Source organism: Aquarana catesbeiana, linkage group LG03, assembly GCF_042186555.1.
Source record: "Aquarana catesbeiana isolate 2022-GZ linkage group LG03, ASM4218655v1, whole genome shotgun sequence".
NCBI lineage: Eukaryota > Metazoa > Chordata > Amphibia > Anura > Ranidae > Aquarana > Aquarana catesbeiana.
The window spans coordinates 129,789,887-129,807,595 of record NC_133326.1 but is presented as its reverse complement, the minus strand read 5'-3'; the positions used below and the strand labels follow the sequence as shown (position 1 = coordinate 129,807,595).

The following is a 17,709-nucleotide window of genomic DNA, read 5'->3' as shown; positions in this document are numbered from 1 at the left end:
GTGACCCGTGACGTCACATGCGTTCCACGCTGGGCCCCAGTTTCCTCCTGACGGCCACAGGATATGCTCTAGGCCGAGCTACAATGGCTTGCAGCCCTACATCTCTGCAACACAAACGGATCCGGTTCCGAGGACCACATCATGGACCATTAACATACAGTTGAGCTTTGTATTTCCTGTTTCCTGTAAGTGTGACCTTATATTGTGCCATTAAAGCTTTCTCTAATACTACACTCAGGTGGCGCTTCCTTCTCTACCTTCATCTGGGTGGATCTTGAATGTAAAGAGTGATGTCAGCCAAAGTGGGCTTTAGCCTGCTGGTGGCTGAAAATGGGTCACAAGAGTGCAGAATGAACTGCACTCCTGTGATCCATAGGGGAAGTACAGCCAAAACAGCTTTGGCCATACTTCTCCTTTAATAAAAAAAAAATGCCTTTAGATTAATTTTAAGGGCTATTTAGTACCACTCTCCATGTTGTCATGGGCCACTTGCTTTCTGTCTCAGTACTTACCTGATTCTTATAAAGTCTGATTTATACTCTGTTTCAGGCAGTTGGTTTGATTTACTAAAGGTAAATCGGATGTTCACTTTGCAGGTAAAGCTGGACTTTATTAGTGAATAATCCGCAGAGTTTAGTGAATGTGGTGAAATTTAACTTTGCAGACAATACCCAATCACGTGCAAGGAAAATAAAAACCAGCATTGTTCTTGCTCATGATTGGATGATAGAAGTCAGCAGAGCTTCACTCATTTACTAATCCCTAGAGAAGATTTCAATGCAAAGTGCAACTTCCCTTACAAAATGAATAGTCTATTTGCCTTTAAAGTGGTTGTAAACCCCCAATGCGGAAGTTGTAACTATAAGTAAGCCTATAATAAGGTTTACCTATAGGTACAGTAAATATCTCCTAAATGTGCACAGTTTAGGAGATATTTACCTTGTAGTGCGCCGATGATGTTGTTGGTGCATGCGCTGTGGAGAAACGGCCCTTTGTACCGTTTCTTCACTAGCGAGTGCCGTGACTGGCGGGTGTGACGTCATGCGACTCCCCCCAGTAACAGAGCTGGAGTCCGTGGCCCCCGGAAGGAAGAGGGGCGAAGATGGATGCAGCCTCCAGCAGGAACATGGCGGGCTTCGTTTGCAGGTAAGTGGCACATTATGCTTTTACTTTGCAGGGAACTAGAAAGGAAGTAAAACCCATCAGGGTTTACTTCCTCTTTAATAAATCAACCCCATTGCATCCAAGTTGTTATTCTGCAGATTGTATGAATCAGGTAAACTGCACAGCTTCATGACTGCCACATGGCTGTCTCTTGGGTCCTTTCCAAATGCCCTGAGTTGCGGTACTGTTTTTAGCATTTCAGCTTAAGATGCTGCTTCCTATACCTGTCCTTGGCAAGTTCGATCAATTAAAAATTGTTTAGTAAAACAGTTTGCTCTTACAGAGTCACTTTACCCAGAAGTGATATTTCAAATAAAAACCAGCAGGTGAGTTAACAGACCACACTTTACTCACAAAACCCAAGTGTCACTTTTGAGTGAACCTCTTTAACTGCTTCAGCCCCAGAAGATTTGACCCCCTTCCTGACCAGGCCATTTTTTGCGATTCGGCACTGCATCGCTTTAACTGACAATTGCGCAGTCATGCGACGTTGCACCCAAACAAAATTTACCTTCTTTTTTTCCCACAAATAAAGCTTTCTTTTGGTGGTATTTGATCACCTCTGCGTTTTTTTATTTTTTGTGCTATAAACAAAAAAGAGCGAAAATTTTGAAAAAAAGCTATATTTTTTACTTTTTGCTATAATAAATATCCCATAAATACAATGTATAAAAACAATGTTTTTCCTCAGTTTAGGCCAATATGTATTCTTCTACATATTTTTGGTAAAAAAAAAATCACAATTAGCGTATATTAATTAGTTTGCCAAAAGTTATAGCATCTACAAAATAGGGGATAGTTTTACAGCATTTTTATTATTATTTTTTTTTTATTAGTAATGGCGGCGATCTGCGATTTTTATCGTGACTGCGACATTATGGCAGACACATCGGACACTTTTGACACTATTTTGGTACCATTGTCATTTATACAGCGATCAGTGCTATAAAAATGCACTGATTACTGTGTAAATGACATTGGCAGGGAAGTGGTTAAACACTAGGGGGCGATCAAGGGGTTAAGTGTGTCCTAGGGAGTGATTCTAACTGTGGGGGGGATGGGCTTCCACTCACATGACAGCGATCACTGCTCCCGATGACGGGGAGCAGTAGATCCCTGTCATGTCACAAGGCAGAACGGGGAAATGCCTTGTTTACATAGGCACTTTCCCGTTCTGCGGCTCCGTGACACAATTGCCGTGGGCACGGTCACGCTGTATGCGTTGGGCGTGGTGCCGCTAGCCCCGCCAATTAAAGGGGATGTACAAGTACGCCCATTTACCCATCGCTGCCATTGTGCTGACGTATATCGGCGTGCAGCGGTCGGCAAGTGGTTAAGCTGGACCATTTATATGGCCTTTGTTCAAATCCAATATACCCTATGCCATTTCCTTACGTCTTAAATTCATTAGTTGGTCATTTTCTTTTCCACTAGCAAACTTATGGTAACCTGTGCCTATCCTTCTTGTCCAGTTTTTGGCGAGTGACCTGTCTGTCTGTAGTAATAACTTTCACCGCTGATAATTGTCTTTATACAGTTAAGCCATATTATTCTAAGATTAGTATAACTAAAGGCAATTTTTTTTTTTTTAATTTTGGATAGAGCAGAGATAGATTTGAACATCTATCAGTTTTAATTGCTGCCTGTGCCCCCCGTTAGGGAGATTCATCCTCTCTATTTGGTATGTTTACCATTTTCATTGAAAGTGCAAGTAAAAGAAAACCCCCAAATTTTGGGTTGTCCCCAGAAGAGTAATAGAGGGCAAATGTTCCAGTTCTGGTGGCCTAGGGGTCCCCAGGGAATTCCTTTAATTTGCAGGGATTTCCTCACACTTCCTGTTTGGTTATGGGAAATCTCCGCAGTGAGGCACAGATGCAAAAAAAAAAAAATATGACAGGGGTTAATACCCTCCCTTGCGCTAAATGGAAAAAAAAATTGCCTATAGGTCTACTTTAACTCCAGGTTAATATTTCCAAATATTTGCAGACACTTGAACATCAAATTTATATGGGGTTGTTGAACACCCCCATTCCAAAACCACAGCCATTAATGTGGAGTTGGCCCCCTTAACAGCATGGGAAGGCTTTCCACAACATTTTGGAGTGTTTCTCTGGGAATTTGTGTTTATTCATCAAAAAGAGGATTTGTGAGGTCACGTGTTAATATGGGAAGAGAAGTCCTGGCTTGCTTTAGTTGTATTGATGTTAGAACTTTGTCCAGGCCACTTAAGTTCCTTCACATTGAACTTTACAAACTATGTCTTTTATGAACATGGCCTTGTGGCACAGTGTTGCTGGAACAAAAAAGGCCTCCCGAAAACAATTGCCACTAGGCTGGAAATGCACAATTGTCCAATATATTTTTTGTATGCTGTACCACTAAGGAATGGTTCACACCTGGATCAGTGTGAGCTCTGTTAGGGAGTGGTGTAATGTGCGTTTAATTGCATCGCACAGCTTACTTTTATTTGTTTTGGCAGAAAAGAGTGTTACGCTGCAGTATGATGACATGCTGTGCCATCCAGTGCTGCACTTTTCCGCACTGCACCTCACATCCCACTAGCATTGTGTTGTGGACAGAGCATGTAGAAAACAATTGTTTTCTATGTGCCCTAACGGCGACCTGCGTTTATTCAGTGCGGAAAACTGCCAGTCACCGCACATAACATAAACGAGCCCTAACTGTATGCTTCTCTGGAAACACCTGCATTAAGTAATTTGAAGTGTGTTCATACTTTTGGCTATATAGATAGATGTGGTGGTCAGATGTCCACAAACATTTGTCCATATATTTCAACTTTTTATATTTATTCCAGTTATGCATTTAACCACTTCCAGACCGGCGCACGCTGATATACATCCTAACTTTGAAGAGGAATATCGTTGTTATGGTAGCACCTAGCTGCCATAACCCCGGTATCCTCTTCTTCGGCCGGCGGTCCGGTTTCTGATAATAGTGGTTTCTGTGGCGGATTCACCGAAAGATCACTTTTAGCGGCGGTGGGAGAGGGCCCCCCCCTACCGCGCTCCGGTGTCCTCCGACGCTTACTTGAGCCGTCGGCAGAGGCGATGGGATGCTGTCCTTTGTGTGACACGGAGACGAGTGAGGGGAAGATGGCCCCCACCCGTCTCCATATCATTGCAGGGAGGAAGCAACGTCAAAATGTCACTTCCGCCCATAGCTCTTAAAGGGCCTTTTTTTTTTTTTAAATGACAAAAAAATATATATATTTTTTTTAATTCTATTTTAATGTAAATGTTAGATCTGAGGTCTTTTTGACCCAAGATCTCACATTTAAGAGGTCTTGTCATGCTTTTTTTCTGTTACAAGGGATGTTTACATTCCTTGTAAGAGGAATAAAAGTGACACATTTTTTTAAAAGAACAGTGTAAAAATAAAAATTAAAAGGTAAAATAAATAAGGAAATAAACATTTTTTTTAAACATGCCCTGTCCCGCCGAGCTCACATGCAGAAGCGAACGCATACGTGAGTAGCGCCCGCATATGAAAACGGTGTTTAAACCACACATGTGAGGTATCGCCGCAATCTATGGAGATTTTTAAGGGTAAAAGTTTGTCGCCATTCCACGAATAGGGCTAACTTTACTGTTGTCTTATTTTTTAATTAAAAAAAGTGTACACACGGTCGGACATTGATTGGACATTCCGACAACAAAATCCATGGATTTTTTCCGACTGATGTTGGCTCAAACTTGTCTTGCATACACACGGTCACACAAAGTTGTCGGAAAATCTGATCTTTCGGAACGCGGTGACGTAAAACACGTACGTCGGGACTATAAACGGGGCAGTAGCCAATAGCTTTCATCTCTTAATTTATTCTGAGCATGCGTGGAACTTTGTGCGTCGGATTTGTGTACACACAATCGGAATTTCCGACAACGGATTTTGTTGTCGGAAAATTTTATAGCAAGCTCTCAAACTTTGTGTGTCGGAAATTCTGATGAAAAATGTGTGATGGAGCCCACACACGGTCGGAATTTCAGACAACAAGGTCCTATCACACATTTTCCGTTGGGAAATCCAACCGTGTGTACAGGGCATTAGACCGCTGCGCAAATACGGTGTGACAGAAAGTATTGCAACGACCGCCATTTTATTCTCTAGGGTGTTGGAAAAAAAATGTATAATGTTTGGGGGTTCTAAGTAATTTTCTAGCAAAAAAAAAAGAACTGTTTTTAACTTGTAAACAACAAATCTCAAAAAGAGGCTCGGTCTTTAAGTGGTTAATAACTGTTTGAAACTGAATCTGCCTTGATAGCACCCACCTGCAATCCCTTGCCCTGCAAAACTCATACATAACAAGATGTGCTTTGCAGCTTTTGAGACTTTATATGGTATTTTATGCTGTTTTGTGTTAAGACATTTGCTAAAATATGAACAGCTTGTAAGCAAAGAGCTAAAATATAACAAGTATTTATAGACGTAGTTATGTAATCTGTTACTTGTTGATGGTAGTGAAGGGTTAGCCATAGGTAGAAACTTCAGACAGTTTTTTGTTAAGAACTTCAGACAGTTTTTTGTTCAACTAATTGAAGAGATTAAACCTGAAGTAGATTAAAACGGCAAACTTTTGAGAAAATATGCCTTGTTTGCCATGACTAAACCTTGAAATCCTCCTATTCACTCTAATAACAGTTATTACTTTAGAGGGTAAGAAAACCCACAGTAAAATCTGCCTTTAAAGATAATACACCATTCTTTCTCCTTCTCATATCCAGGGCTGCCATTGTCCAAAGAATATGTCATCAGTAAATGGCTTCTTTTTTTCTTGTTAAGTGTCCGCCCACAAGTGACAATGCTTGATCTGGTGCATGTGCCATACCTGATCTGGGGTGACTTGTTTTTGAATAATAAGAAGTTGCCCCAGATTTTCACATGTGCGAGATCTTGTGAGTACTCCCTGGAAGGCATCAGTGATGTAGCCTTCGAAGGGTGCACCTCTGAGATGGGGCCGCAGCACCGGTGCCTCAGGGAAACCAGCTACAAAAGTACATTTACTAAAATTTATTTGGCTGTACATATGACTTTGAAGACATTTACAGATCTACAACATGCAGTATTTTTGTGCTGGGGGGGAGGGGGTGGGATGTCTGGTCTAAGTCTTTGGAGGCAGCCACTGCTGCCCTCTCCTGATATTGCTATATTGCTATTTTCCCAGTTGTCATGCTAATGCAGTACTTTTAATTCTTTCAGAGTTACTGACCTGGAATAGGTAAGAAGATCAAAGTCTGTGACTTCACTTTTTGTATGGTTGTTCCCATTCAGTGATATATAAGGCAGGGGGACCTCTAGTCAGTTAGGCATGTTTACAAAGAAGACAGCTATAGCAGTCTACATATTTCTCTCAATGAAGATTTTCTTTAAAGGATAATTACACTTTCATATAGTTATGCTTAAACCACGTAAAAATGTTAAAACCAAAATAAAAGGACAAAGGCATAATGAGCTAGTATGCATAGCATACTAGCTCTTAATGATATACTTACCTTAGATCGAAGCTGTTGCAGCGGTCCCCGTACAACGCTGCGACCAGCTACATGTCTCCCAGAGTTATTTCTGGGTACACGGGCTCCGGCGCTGTGATTGGCAAGAGCCGTGACGGTGTCACTCCCATGCACGGGAGCTGCCAGTCACCGCACAAGCCCTTTAGAAACAGCACGATTGAGCTGTCCTCAGTGCACATGCGCCGATGACGTCAGCGCAAGCGTATATGCTAGATATAACCTGTAGGTACTGTAAATATCTCCTAATCCTCCAGTTTAGAGTTACAGAGGAGGTATTTTGCTAGAAATATTGCTCTCACTCTGACGATCTCGGCAATACCTCACATGTGCGATTTGAACACTGTTTACATTTGTGGGCACGACTTACATATGAATTTTCTTTGGTGCGTGAGCACACCGGGATGGGGACGCTTTAAAACAAAAAAATTCTTATTTATTTATTTATCTATTTATTACACTGTATCTTTTAAAAAAAAATCTGATCACTTTTATTGCTGTCAGAAGGAATGTAAACATCTCTTAATCGGAAGTGACGTTGTGATGTTGTTTCCGGGTTACTACATCGGAGACCCAATCGAAGCTGGTTCCAGGTTTGTTTGGGACTCCGGCCAGGTTGCTTGGGTCTTCTGGCAGACCCGGGCGGAGCCATATTGGGTCAATGAATGCATCCCTATCCTTGCCCCTTTGTCACATGCTGGGTGGGCGGGGGGAATTCCCTGCCCTTTTGCATTGTGAACACAGAAGACTGGCCACCCAGCACAGGTGCCATTTAGAGAGGTGGAAAGGCAGGTGATGACTCTTAAATATTGCATTTGTTTAAAGTAGTGGAGATACTTTCTGTAGGAAATGACCAGGGCCGGGCCTACAATGGGCCCCGGTGGGTCCATGGGACCCAGGTGGCACTTTAAGAGGGGCAGTAAGAGGGGTGCACTGCCCGAGGACCCGAAGCTCCCTCCCTCTAGCCTGCAGTGTCATCCTTGCATTATGCTCTGCTCCCCAGCCCGCCCCACTTCCCAGCATTACAAGTTGTACTGCTGGGGTGTGGGGCTGTGGGGGGTGGGGCTGCGGGGTGGGGCCAGGGTTGGAGCAGCTCTCCTGGTCCCAGAACAGCCAAGGCTTCAATAGCAGGAGCACCCACCGCCACATGTTGCATCACTGAGCCTCGATCGGAGCATAGTTGGTCGGTGGCAGTGTAGAGGAAGGGGGAAGCTTTCATGGTGCTGCACAATTCCTATACCTGTGAGCTGAGCTGATGTTTTTGGATATGTCTCTTTTCTGGAGGGGGCATGTCTCTTTGCTGGAGGGGGCATGTCTCTTTGCTGGATTGGGCATGTCTCTTTGGTGAATATATGGGCATGTCTCTTTGGTGAATGTCTCTTTGTCTCTTTACTATATGGGGATGTCACTTTGATTTATGGAAATGTCTCTTTGCTGAATTTATGGAAATGTCTCTTTGCTAAATATATGGGGATGTCTCTTGCTGAATATATGGGGATGTCTCTTGCTGAATATATGTGGATGTCTCTTTGCTGTATTGAGCTGTCTCTTTACTATATGGGGATGTAACTTTGCTTTATGGAAATGTCTCTTTGCTGAATTTATGGAAATGTCTCTTTGCTAAATATGTGGGGATGTCTCTTGCTGAATATATGGGGATGTCTCTGCTGCATTGGGCTGTCTCTTTACTATTTGGGGATGTCTCTTGCTGAATATATGGGAATGTCTCTTGCTGAATATATGTGGATGTCTCTTTGCTGTATTGAGCTGTCTCTTTACTATATGGGGATGTAACTTTGCTTTACGGAAATGTCTCTTTGCTGAATTTATGGAAATGTCTCTTTGCTAAATATATGGGGATGTCTCTTGCTGAATATATGGGGATGTCTCTGCTGGATTGGGCTGTCTCTTTACTATTTGGGGATGTCTCTTTGCTTTATGTACATGTATTTGGAGGGGGAGGGGCAGCATTTTATTTTTGGACCCAGGCAGCACTATGTCTTGGGCCAGCACTGGAAATGACTGCCCCCCCCCCCCCCCCAACAATATATTACAATTATATATCAGACATCCTCATTAACATACAATATTGTAAGGATGCTGAAAGCACAGGGAGACATGTGGATAGTGAAAGGATAGATGATTGTCAAATATTTCATCTACAGCTTCACTGAAATTGATTTGAGATCTCATAGGATTACTACATAAATGATCTGATTCCAGAATGTCAAAGCATGCCACAAATCAAGAAAGTAAATCCTTATTTCTGATGCTTACAGCTTAAAAAGATCAATGTCTCCGGGTTTACTTAAAAATTGACTCTGAGTCCATTGGAGATGCTATAGCTGAATTTGGTACAGACGAGCTTGCAACTGCCACTACTGGTATGTGGTTAAAAAGTATTTTCTAGGTGTCGAGTATGTAAATAAATATCCATTTCCCTTTAATATACAGTAAGCTACATATCTTGGTCTTTTGTGTCACCATACATGCTTATGGTTATTTATTACAGCTATTTAAATGAAGGAGATAAAAATGTGTGACTCAAATGATGTTCAGATAACAAGGCTGCCAGTGCCTAGCGGTAATTATTTACTGCATTTAGCTGTTTCATACAATTCGTATTTGCAACAGAACTCTGTAACAGGCATTCAAGACTGTAACTATGTATGTTAGCCATAGTGTTGGTGACTGTGTGTATAGCTGGCTGTAGTGATGTCCCCCTTCACGGGAAAGCCTACCATTGGGGGGCACTCGCTCTTTAATGATAGGAATACTGCTTTAGCCTGTTCAAGAGAAAATTCTGAAACAGAAGACTGCTACACACCTTCTCACTGATTAATAAGCTTCCAAACTGTTGAGCTTGCTGTTTGAAAGCGGGGGGATATGAAAGGTGGTGCAGGATGGGGGAATAAGCACCAAACAGACATTGGGAGCTTATTTGTTCTCTTTTGAATCATTACAACATAGATTTATGGAATCTGTCAGTTTTTTTCAGGTGGACCTGATCAGTAGATATGTGCAATTTGTTTCGTTCCGAATTCGTTTAACTCATTTCAACAAATCCATTCATTTTCAAATATCCGAATTAAAGAAAACCTGTTTAACAAATTTTTCAGAATACCACACTTAAATTTACCAACCCTTGAAATTTGTATATAACTGTGCAATTATGGAAGGAGGGAGGAGTCTAGTAATGGCGCTGGACAGGAACATCCAGTAGGAGCTCCATGTCTCCAAAAAACCCCTAATGGAGTAGATCAGTACCTTTCCTGCTCCCGCCTGGCTTGAATCCCCAGCCGGCAAGTCCTATGTGCCCGTTTTGGATCTCCCCTTTTCAGAGTGCCGGTGGCTGAGAGAAGGGTCCTGTGCTGGCCCTGTGGTTCTCGGGTGGTCCCCTTCTTCTGGGGGATGTTGCCCGCTCCATACAAGGTGATTGAGGGAGGCGAAAAGTCTATGGAAGGAGAGTGGTGGTGCCCCCCCGGTGGATAGCCCAGGAGGAGAGAGTATCACGGGCAGAGGAGGCAGCCGAAGAAGCCCTGCGGATACACGGCGGACATCTGGAGCCAGAGAGCTGAGGTGAACTGCGATACGGGGACCGCAGGAGGAGACAGAGGCACTCGAGTAGCTTCGGCAGGGAGTCCGGCAGAGCCAAGAATAGCCGAGGACAGCCGAGTGGTGCTGAGCGGAGCTGAGTGGAGCCGAGTGGAGCTGAAGTGAGGCCCTCCTATGCTTTCCGGAACCTGAGCGGCAAAAAAACTTGAGAGAGTCTCGTGGACATGCTACGGAGACTGTACAAATTTTCAAATTTTCAAATTTACAAATTTTTTAATTTATGAATTTACGAATTTCGATCATAATGAATGATCCGAAAATTAAAAAAAAAAAAAAACGAATGAAACGAAAAGGAACACATTTTTCGGCAGTGCACATGTCTACTGATCGGACGGTCCATTCATCCTTAGGGACCATCGGTAAACAGACAAAAGTAAGGTGAAATAGCTTGATGGCATTGCTAGCTTTTCTTTTAGAATCACCTTCCTACAAGGGAGTGACAGATCTAATGGACTAAGTATGAGAAAAACACAGTCACCACAACTATTGCTAGGGTAAACTGCCAAACAGTATAAATGACTATACTTGTAGTATACATTAAACAATGCATTAGCAGACTCTACCTCTCGCAGATTCTGCTCACAGATGTCTGGACTTTGGTTCCTGGAAAACAAAGAATACAATATATTTTTACCACATATTGTACATCACAGTCAGAAGCAAATTTCATAGTTAAATCCTTTCAAAACATTGTTTTGTCAAACATGTATTTCTTTATATGCATATTTGGCCATCATCTCCTCCTCGGATAAAAGGTCTTGTCTGATGAAAAAGTAGATAGTATTTTTTGGGAAAAGAGCAGGAGTCTCCATAAAGTTTAAATGCTTTCTGCTTCTCCTTTCAGAAAAATTTTTCTCCCTTGCTGTTCTATCAGACAACCCTCACCTGGACAGGAATTTGGTGGAAATTAGACAAAAAATTGAGGGAATTTCTCCAATGTGGACAGGGACAGCAATAAAACCTGTCAAAGGTTCTAACCACCTTTCAGATATATTAAAATTGGTTTCATGCTGTCTGTGTCCCTGTCAAAGAGGTTCCTTCCTACTTGTCAAGTAGACAGGAAGTGAAGGAAAATTCCCAAAAAGGGGAACACAGACAGCACCATAAACTAAGCGCCATACTAACACCTAAAACACAAACTAAACAGAGCAACATTCATGTTTGAAAAATCTTTCAGACGAGCATGCAAAGAGGCATAACGTTTACAAAAGCATGGCCACATACAGCCATTCACTTGTATTGCATGCTGTATGCAGCATGCACCTCTTCTTGGGCTTAGGAAAGCATGCATGGAGAAATTACATCAGGCATACAAAATGCTAGTTAAAATCCGTATGCAGCTACCCGTAAAGTGACATGTTTTCTACATGGTAGCACCTAATCACAGTCAACATAAATTTACTGTGAAATATGTATCTTAAATCCTAAATGCCCATTTAAAATGGAAGAAAAGCCTAATGCCGCGTACAGAAGATCGCACATTCCGATAAGAAAATCCATGTTTTTTTTCCGACGAATGTTGGCTCAAACTTGTCTTGCATACACACGGTCACACAAGTCTTGTCGGAAATTCCAAACGTCAAGAACACGGTGACGTACAACACGTATGACGAGCCGAGAAAAATGAAGTTCAATAGCCAGTGCGGCTCTTCTGCTTGATTCTGAGCATGCGTGGAACTTTGTGCATCGGAATTGTGTACATATGATCGGAATTTACGACAACGGATTTTGTTGTCAGAAAATTTGAGATCCAGATCTCAAATTTTGTTTGTCAGAAATTCCGACAGCAGGCGTTAAAAACGCCTGTTTTTCCCGCATTTAGCCACATTGTTACATTAGCATTATTGCACCTTTTCCTGTGTTTTTGCACCTTTTCCCGTGTTTTTTGGTGTTAGCGTTTTTGGCCATTTTTCAGTAAAAACGTCAAACGCGGCTAAACGCGCCTTGATGCGTTTAGCCACTTTTTTTGGCGTTTTTTCGATTTTACAGCTCGTTTTTGCTGCTTCTGGAAGCACAGGCTGTCATTTTTTTTTCTACTGCCCCTAAAAGCTTATGCCTCCAAACGCCTCTGACAGATTATGTGTGCGTGGAGGGGCTTTTAGAGGCAGTTAAAAAAAAACATCAACTGCCCCTAACAACAGCTGTAAAAACATCCTGTGTGCATGAGCCCTAAGGCTTACCTGTAGGTACAGTGAAGATATTCAGAGTGCATGCAACCGATGCCATCAGTGCCGGACCTTCAGAGCCTATGCCGGAAACGTCAGCTCCCGCGTGCATGTGCAGGAGTGACGTCATCGCGGCTAAGGCCAATTACATAGCTGGAGCTCGCAAACCCAGGGGACAGACAGGGGGAACATGTCAGCCCTCTCAGCTGTGACCTTACAGCGCTGGAGGGCTTCGTTCCAAGCTGAAGATTTAATAATGTGCTAGTATGCATCGCATACTAGTACATTGTGCCATTGCCTTGCAGGTTTTTGTTTTTTGAATATCGGCGGTTTACAACCGCTTTAAAAATGTTCCGTTCCCCCTTCTTCTACCTATCCTGACTAACTAAGAGGTGTGTCTACTTACCTATTTTTAATCTGCTCCAGGCCGGTCACATGATCCTGCAACTCTGGCTCAGGGGGCACTTGACAATGGCTGGGAATTCCCGGAATCATTATGCCACCCATAGGCTCCCACAGCCCAGCCGTTTTTGGCACTTCCTCCTCTCCCCTGCAGCAGCCACCCCCTGCCCAGGAGAGCCGCAGTTGGGATATTATGTGACTGGACCGAATCCGATAAAATATCTAAGTAGATAAATATTTTTTAAACAGATTGGGTAAAATAAGTGGTGGTGGGGGGGTTATAATAGTTAGATTAAGCTTTTCTTCCATTTTAAGTGAAACATGTTTTGAGACATTTGGGCATGTTTCTGTAAAGTTAGTTTATGTACCAAAATCGTAACAAGAGGACAATTGCGGGTATAGAAAACAGCATGTGATCACCTAACTGAAAAAAGTTCAACTGAGCCAAATGCAAGGCAACAAATACCCCAGAGAACTTGAGAAGCACTATTTGTGGAAGTGAAATGGATATTATGTAACCTCAGGTTGCAATTACTTTGTTGTGAGCCTACTAACACTTTGTTAAAGAAAAGATATACGGTATGTACATGAAATAAAGCATTCCAGAGCATTGAGCTACTGAAATTACAGCGCGCTTCAGAAAATAACTAGCCAAATGTTCTACTTGATTTTAAAAAGTACCGTAATTCATATAAGAATGCTGTATAGTATTGCATTTCACAATATCAAGTTTATTATATGCGCATATAAAAATGAAAGTTAAATAATAAATGTGTTTACCTGACCACTGCCCCCCAGTCTTGCCTATAAGAACATGTACAGGACAGGACCGGAGTTATACCTCCTGCCCTAAAATTATTATTAGTATACAGGATTTATATAGCGCCAACAGTTAGCGCAGTGCTTTACAACATGGGAGCAGACAGTACAGTTACAATACAGTTCAATAGAGGAGCTCTACTAGGCCAAGTGTCTTGTGATGCCCCTCTCCTACATTATCATACTAACAAGATCAAACATCATAGGTGCAAAAGACCTGCCAAGGCTGGGATGCAAAGACCAAACCCCTACAACAGCAGTTCAGATTTAGGTGTATGGACCCAGAGGGGGTGAACTTAAAATACGCTACTCCACCAATAAAAAAAATTCAGAAAGTCTGCAGAGGACCAAATTGGTTTATGATGGCAGTCTCGAACATTTTATCACATGTTATTGAATGTAACATGATTTGTAGGTGGCCAGGATATATGTTATAGCCAACATATGATATCATATACTGTACATTCCCTTTGGGTATGTTTTCTGTTGATTCAGATTTGAAAAGTATTGTATTCTTGATGGGTTATGTGTACACTGTAGCAGTGGCTGGGAAAGGGTAGTCAATCTACATGAGGGTATATGTAATATGCATTTGTATATGTATCTGGAGGAATCCGTACTTTTAGACGTTATGTCTGTTTTTTTTAAGTGTTTTACATTAATAAATAACATTCATTAATATTTACACACCTTAGGCCCCATTCCCACCTGCATGACTCGTCATATTGCGTTTCTTTGCATTTTTTTTTTTTTTTTGCGCGTTTGTTGCACGAGAACATAGGCAGCACATCTATGTGAATGGGTTTCCCTAAGCGCGACAAACGTGCATTAACCACTTTAAGACTGGGCCTCTTTTTTAGATGTGGTGTTTACAAGTTAACAACATTTTTTTTTTTTGCTAGAAAATTACTTAGAACCCCCAAATATTATACATTTTTTTCCTAACACCCTAGAAAATAAAATGGTGGTTATTGCAATACTTTCTGCCACACCATATTTGCGCAGTGGTCTTGCAAGCGCACTTTTTTTGAAAAAATACACTTTTTTTAATTAAAAAATAAGACAACAGTAAAGTTAGCCCAATTTTTTTCTATATTGTGAAAGATAATGTTACGCCGAGTAAATTGATACCCAACATGTCACGCTTCAAAATTGCGCCCGCTCGTGGAATGGCGACAAACTTTTACCCTTAAAAACCTCCATAGGCGACATTTAAAAAATTCTACCGGTTGCATGTTTTAAGTTACAGAGAAGATCTAGGGCTAGAATTATTGCTCTACCGATCACGGCGATACCTCACATGTGTGGTTTGAACACTGTTTTCATATGCGAGCGCTACTCATATATGTGTTCGCTTCTGCACGCAAGCTCGGCGGGACGGGGCGTGTTTACATTTTTTTTTTCTTATTTATTTTACCTTTTATTTTTTATTTTTACACTGTTTTTTAAAAAAAAATTGTGTCACTTTTATTCCTATTACAAGGAATGTAAACATCCCTTATAATAGAAAAAAAGCATGACTCTTAAATACGAGATCTGGGGTCAAAAAGACCTCAGATCTCATATTTACACTAAAATGGAAAAAAAAAAAAATTGTCATTTAAAAAAATTTAAAAAATAAAATGGCCCTTTAAGAGCTATGGGCGGAAGTGACCTTTTGACGTCGCTTCCTCCCTGTAGTGTCATGGAGACGGGTGGGGGCCATCTTCCCCTCACTTGTCTCCATGCACAGCTAGGGAATGGACCCGAGCGCCACCGCCTCTGCTGACGGCTCCGGTAAGCGGCGTAGGGCACGGGATCGTGGTGGGAGGGGGGGCCCCTCTCCCGCCGCCGATAAAAGTGATCTTGCAGCGAATCCGTCGCAGAGACCACTTTTATCTTGTAGCAGACTGCCGGCCGAACATGGGGATACCAGGGTTATGGCAGCTAGCTGCTGCCATAACAAAAATATCCTCCTTCAAAATAGGGATGTACATCAGCGTGCGGCTGATGTACAGGTTAATCACCTGATCTCTAGAAGATTTACCCCCCTTCATCACCAGGACATTTTTTGCGATACAGCACTTTGTTACTTTAACTGACAATTTCGCAGTTGTGCGACACTGTACCCAAATAAAATGTATGTCCTTTTTTTCCCCACAAATAGAGATTTCTTTTGGTGGTATTTGATCACCTCTGTGGTTTTTATTTTTTGCGCTATAAACAAAAAAATACAGACAATTTGAAAAAAAAAAAAAAAAACAATATTTTTTACTTTCTGCTATAAAATACATCCAATAAAAATAAATGAAAAAAATCTAACTTCTTCATCAATTTAGGCCAATATGTATTCTGCTACATATTTTTTTTTAAAAATCCCAATAAGCGTGTATTGATTGGTTTGCGCAAAAGTTATTGCATCTACAAATTATGAGATTTTTTAAAATTTATTTTTTATTTTTTTTACTAGTAATGGCGGTGAACGGCGACTTATAGCGGGACTGCGATATTGCGGCAGACAGATTGGACACTAACTGACACTTTTTGTGGACCAGTCCCACTAATACAGTGATCAGTGCTAAAAATATGCACTGTCACTATACTAATGACATTGGCTGGAAAGGGGTTAACATCAGGGGCAATCAAAGGGTTAAATGTGTTCCTAGCCTGTGCTTGTGTACTGAGGGGGAGATGCTTTTACAAAGGAAAGTCTTTAATCCATGTTCCTGCTTTGCAGGAACACAGAAGCAATGCCTTCCCTATTGACAGAACAGCGATCTGCCTTGTTTACATATGCAAATCGCCCCTCTGCCTGTGTACTGTACAATCGGTGGTTGCCGGCAGACATCGAGTCTACTGTACCTGCCACTGGGCTTCTGCTGTGTGTGATCACAACAGGAGCGGGTAGCCGATGGTGAGTGTGTGCCCCAGACCCGGAAGTGTCTGATCATGTACTATGTACGTGATCTGGCACAGAGCGGCTACCCTGCTGTAGTATATATACAGTGGGCGGTCCACAAGTGGTTAAGAAATAATGCCACCGCAAAGTGCAATGCATTGTTTGGCGTGTTTTTCATGCATCCGTGGAATGGGAAGGTGTGAATGCAGCCTAATGTAACACTCTGGCCAAAATAAAAAAATACATATTTGAGACAGTCTGTCACTAGCATTAACCCAGCAGTCTTTGTTTTTCTGAGTCCCCCCCGTAACGTAATTTATTACCTGGTGATCTGGCCATTAAGTCTGTTGTTTTTCAGCTTCCTTTAATCAACAAAGCTACCCAGCAAAAGTGTCAGTTATAGGGTTGAGACAAACCATTTACCACTAACAAGGGTGCTTACAGTGGTCAGCCTTTATTCGTTTATGTAAAACCTTTATGCCATAAAGAAAAAAAAAATACCATTGTTGTCACTGCCTAAAAAGTTTTAGCAGGAGTTGGGCTTTAAATTGTTAGTCACTAATCTAAAGTCCATCTAATGACCCGTACACATGATCGGAAATTCCGCCAGAAAAAGTCCGATGTGAGCTTTTGGTTGGAAATTCCAACCGTGTGTATGCTCCATCGGACTTTTGCTGGCTAGAATTTCCACCAGCAAAAGCATTAGAGCAGGTTCTCTATTTTTCAAAAGTTCCTAGCAGAAATTCCGATCGTCTGTAGCAATTCCGACGCGCAAAATTCCTACGCATGCTGGGAAACAATTTGACGCATGCTCGGAAGCATTGAACTTCGTTTTCTCGGCTCGTCGTAGTGTTGTACGTCACCGCGTTCTTGACGGTCGAAAGTTCAGAGAACTTTTGTGTGACCATGTGTATGCAAGGCAAGGTTGAGCGGAATTCCGTCGGAAAAACCATCCAAGATCTTTCTGATGGAAATTCCGATCGTGTGTACAGGGCATAAATCTACTAGTCCATCCAACACCACCATCTCCACTGACTGACAATGCCGCTGTCCATGGTGGCTACATTGCTTCTCCATAGATGCAGTAAAAGAGTGAATGTAGCCACCCTAAGACAGGGGGTGTATCACTGGCCAACTGCCA

General features: G+C 42.0%; 1 protein-coding gene across 4 annotated transcripts in view; it reads right to left on the bottom strand.

Moving 5' to 3' along the window:
- The window catches only part of SHANK3 (SH3 and multiple ankyrin repeat domains 3), a 605,848-nt gene that overhangs the window by 505,761 nt on the left and 82,378 nt on the right, over positions 1 to 17,709 (bottom strand). For all 4 annotated transcript variants that reach the window (XM_073619226.1, XM_073619225.1, XM_073619228.1 and 1 more), the window contains exon 2: positions 10,868 to 10,907. Coding sequence is in view for 3 of the 4 variants with exons in the window: in XM_073619225.1 (XP_073475326.1) it covers positions 10,868 to 10,907 (40 nt within the window). In the remaining variant the exon portion in view is untranslated. The remainder of the gene's footprint in view (positions 1 to 10,867; positions 10,908 to 17,709) is intronic.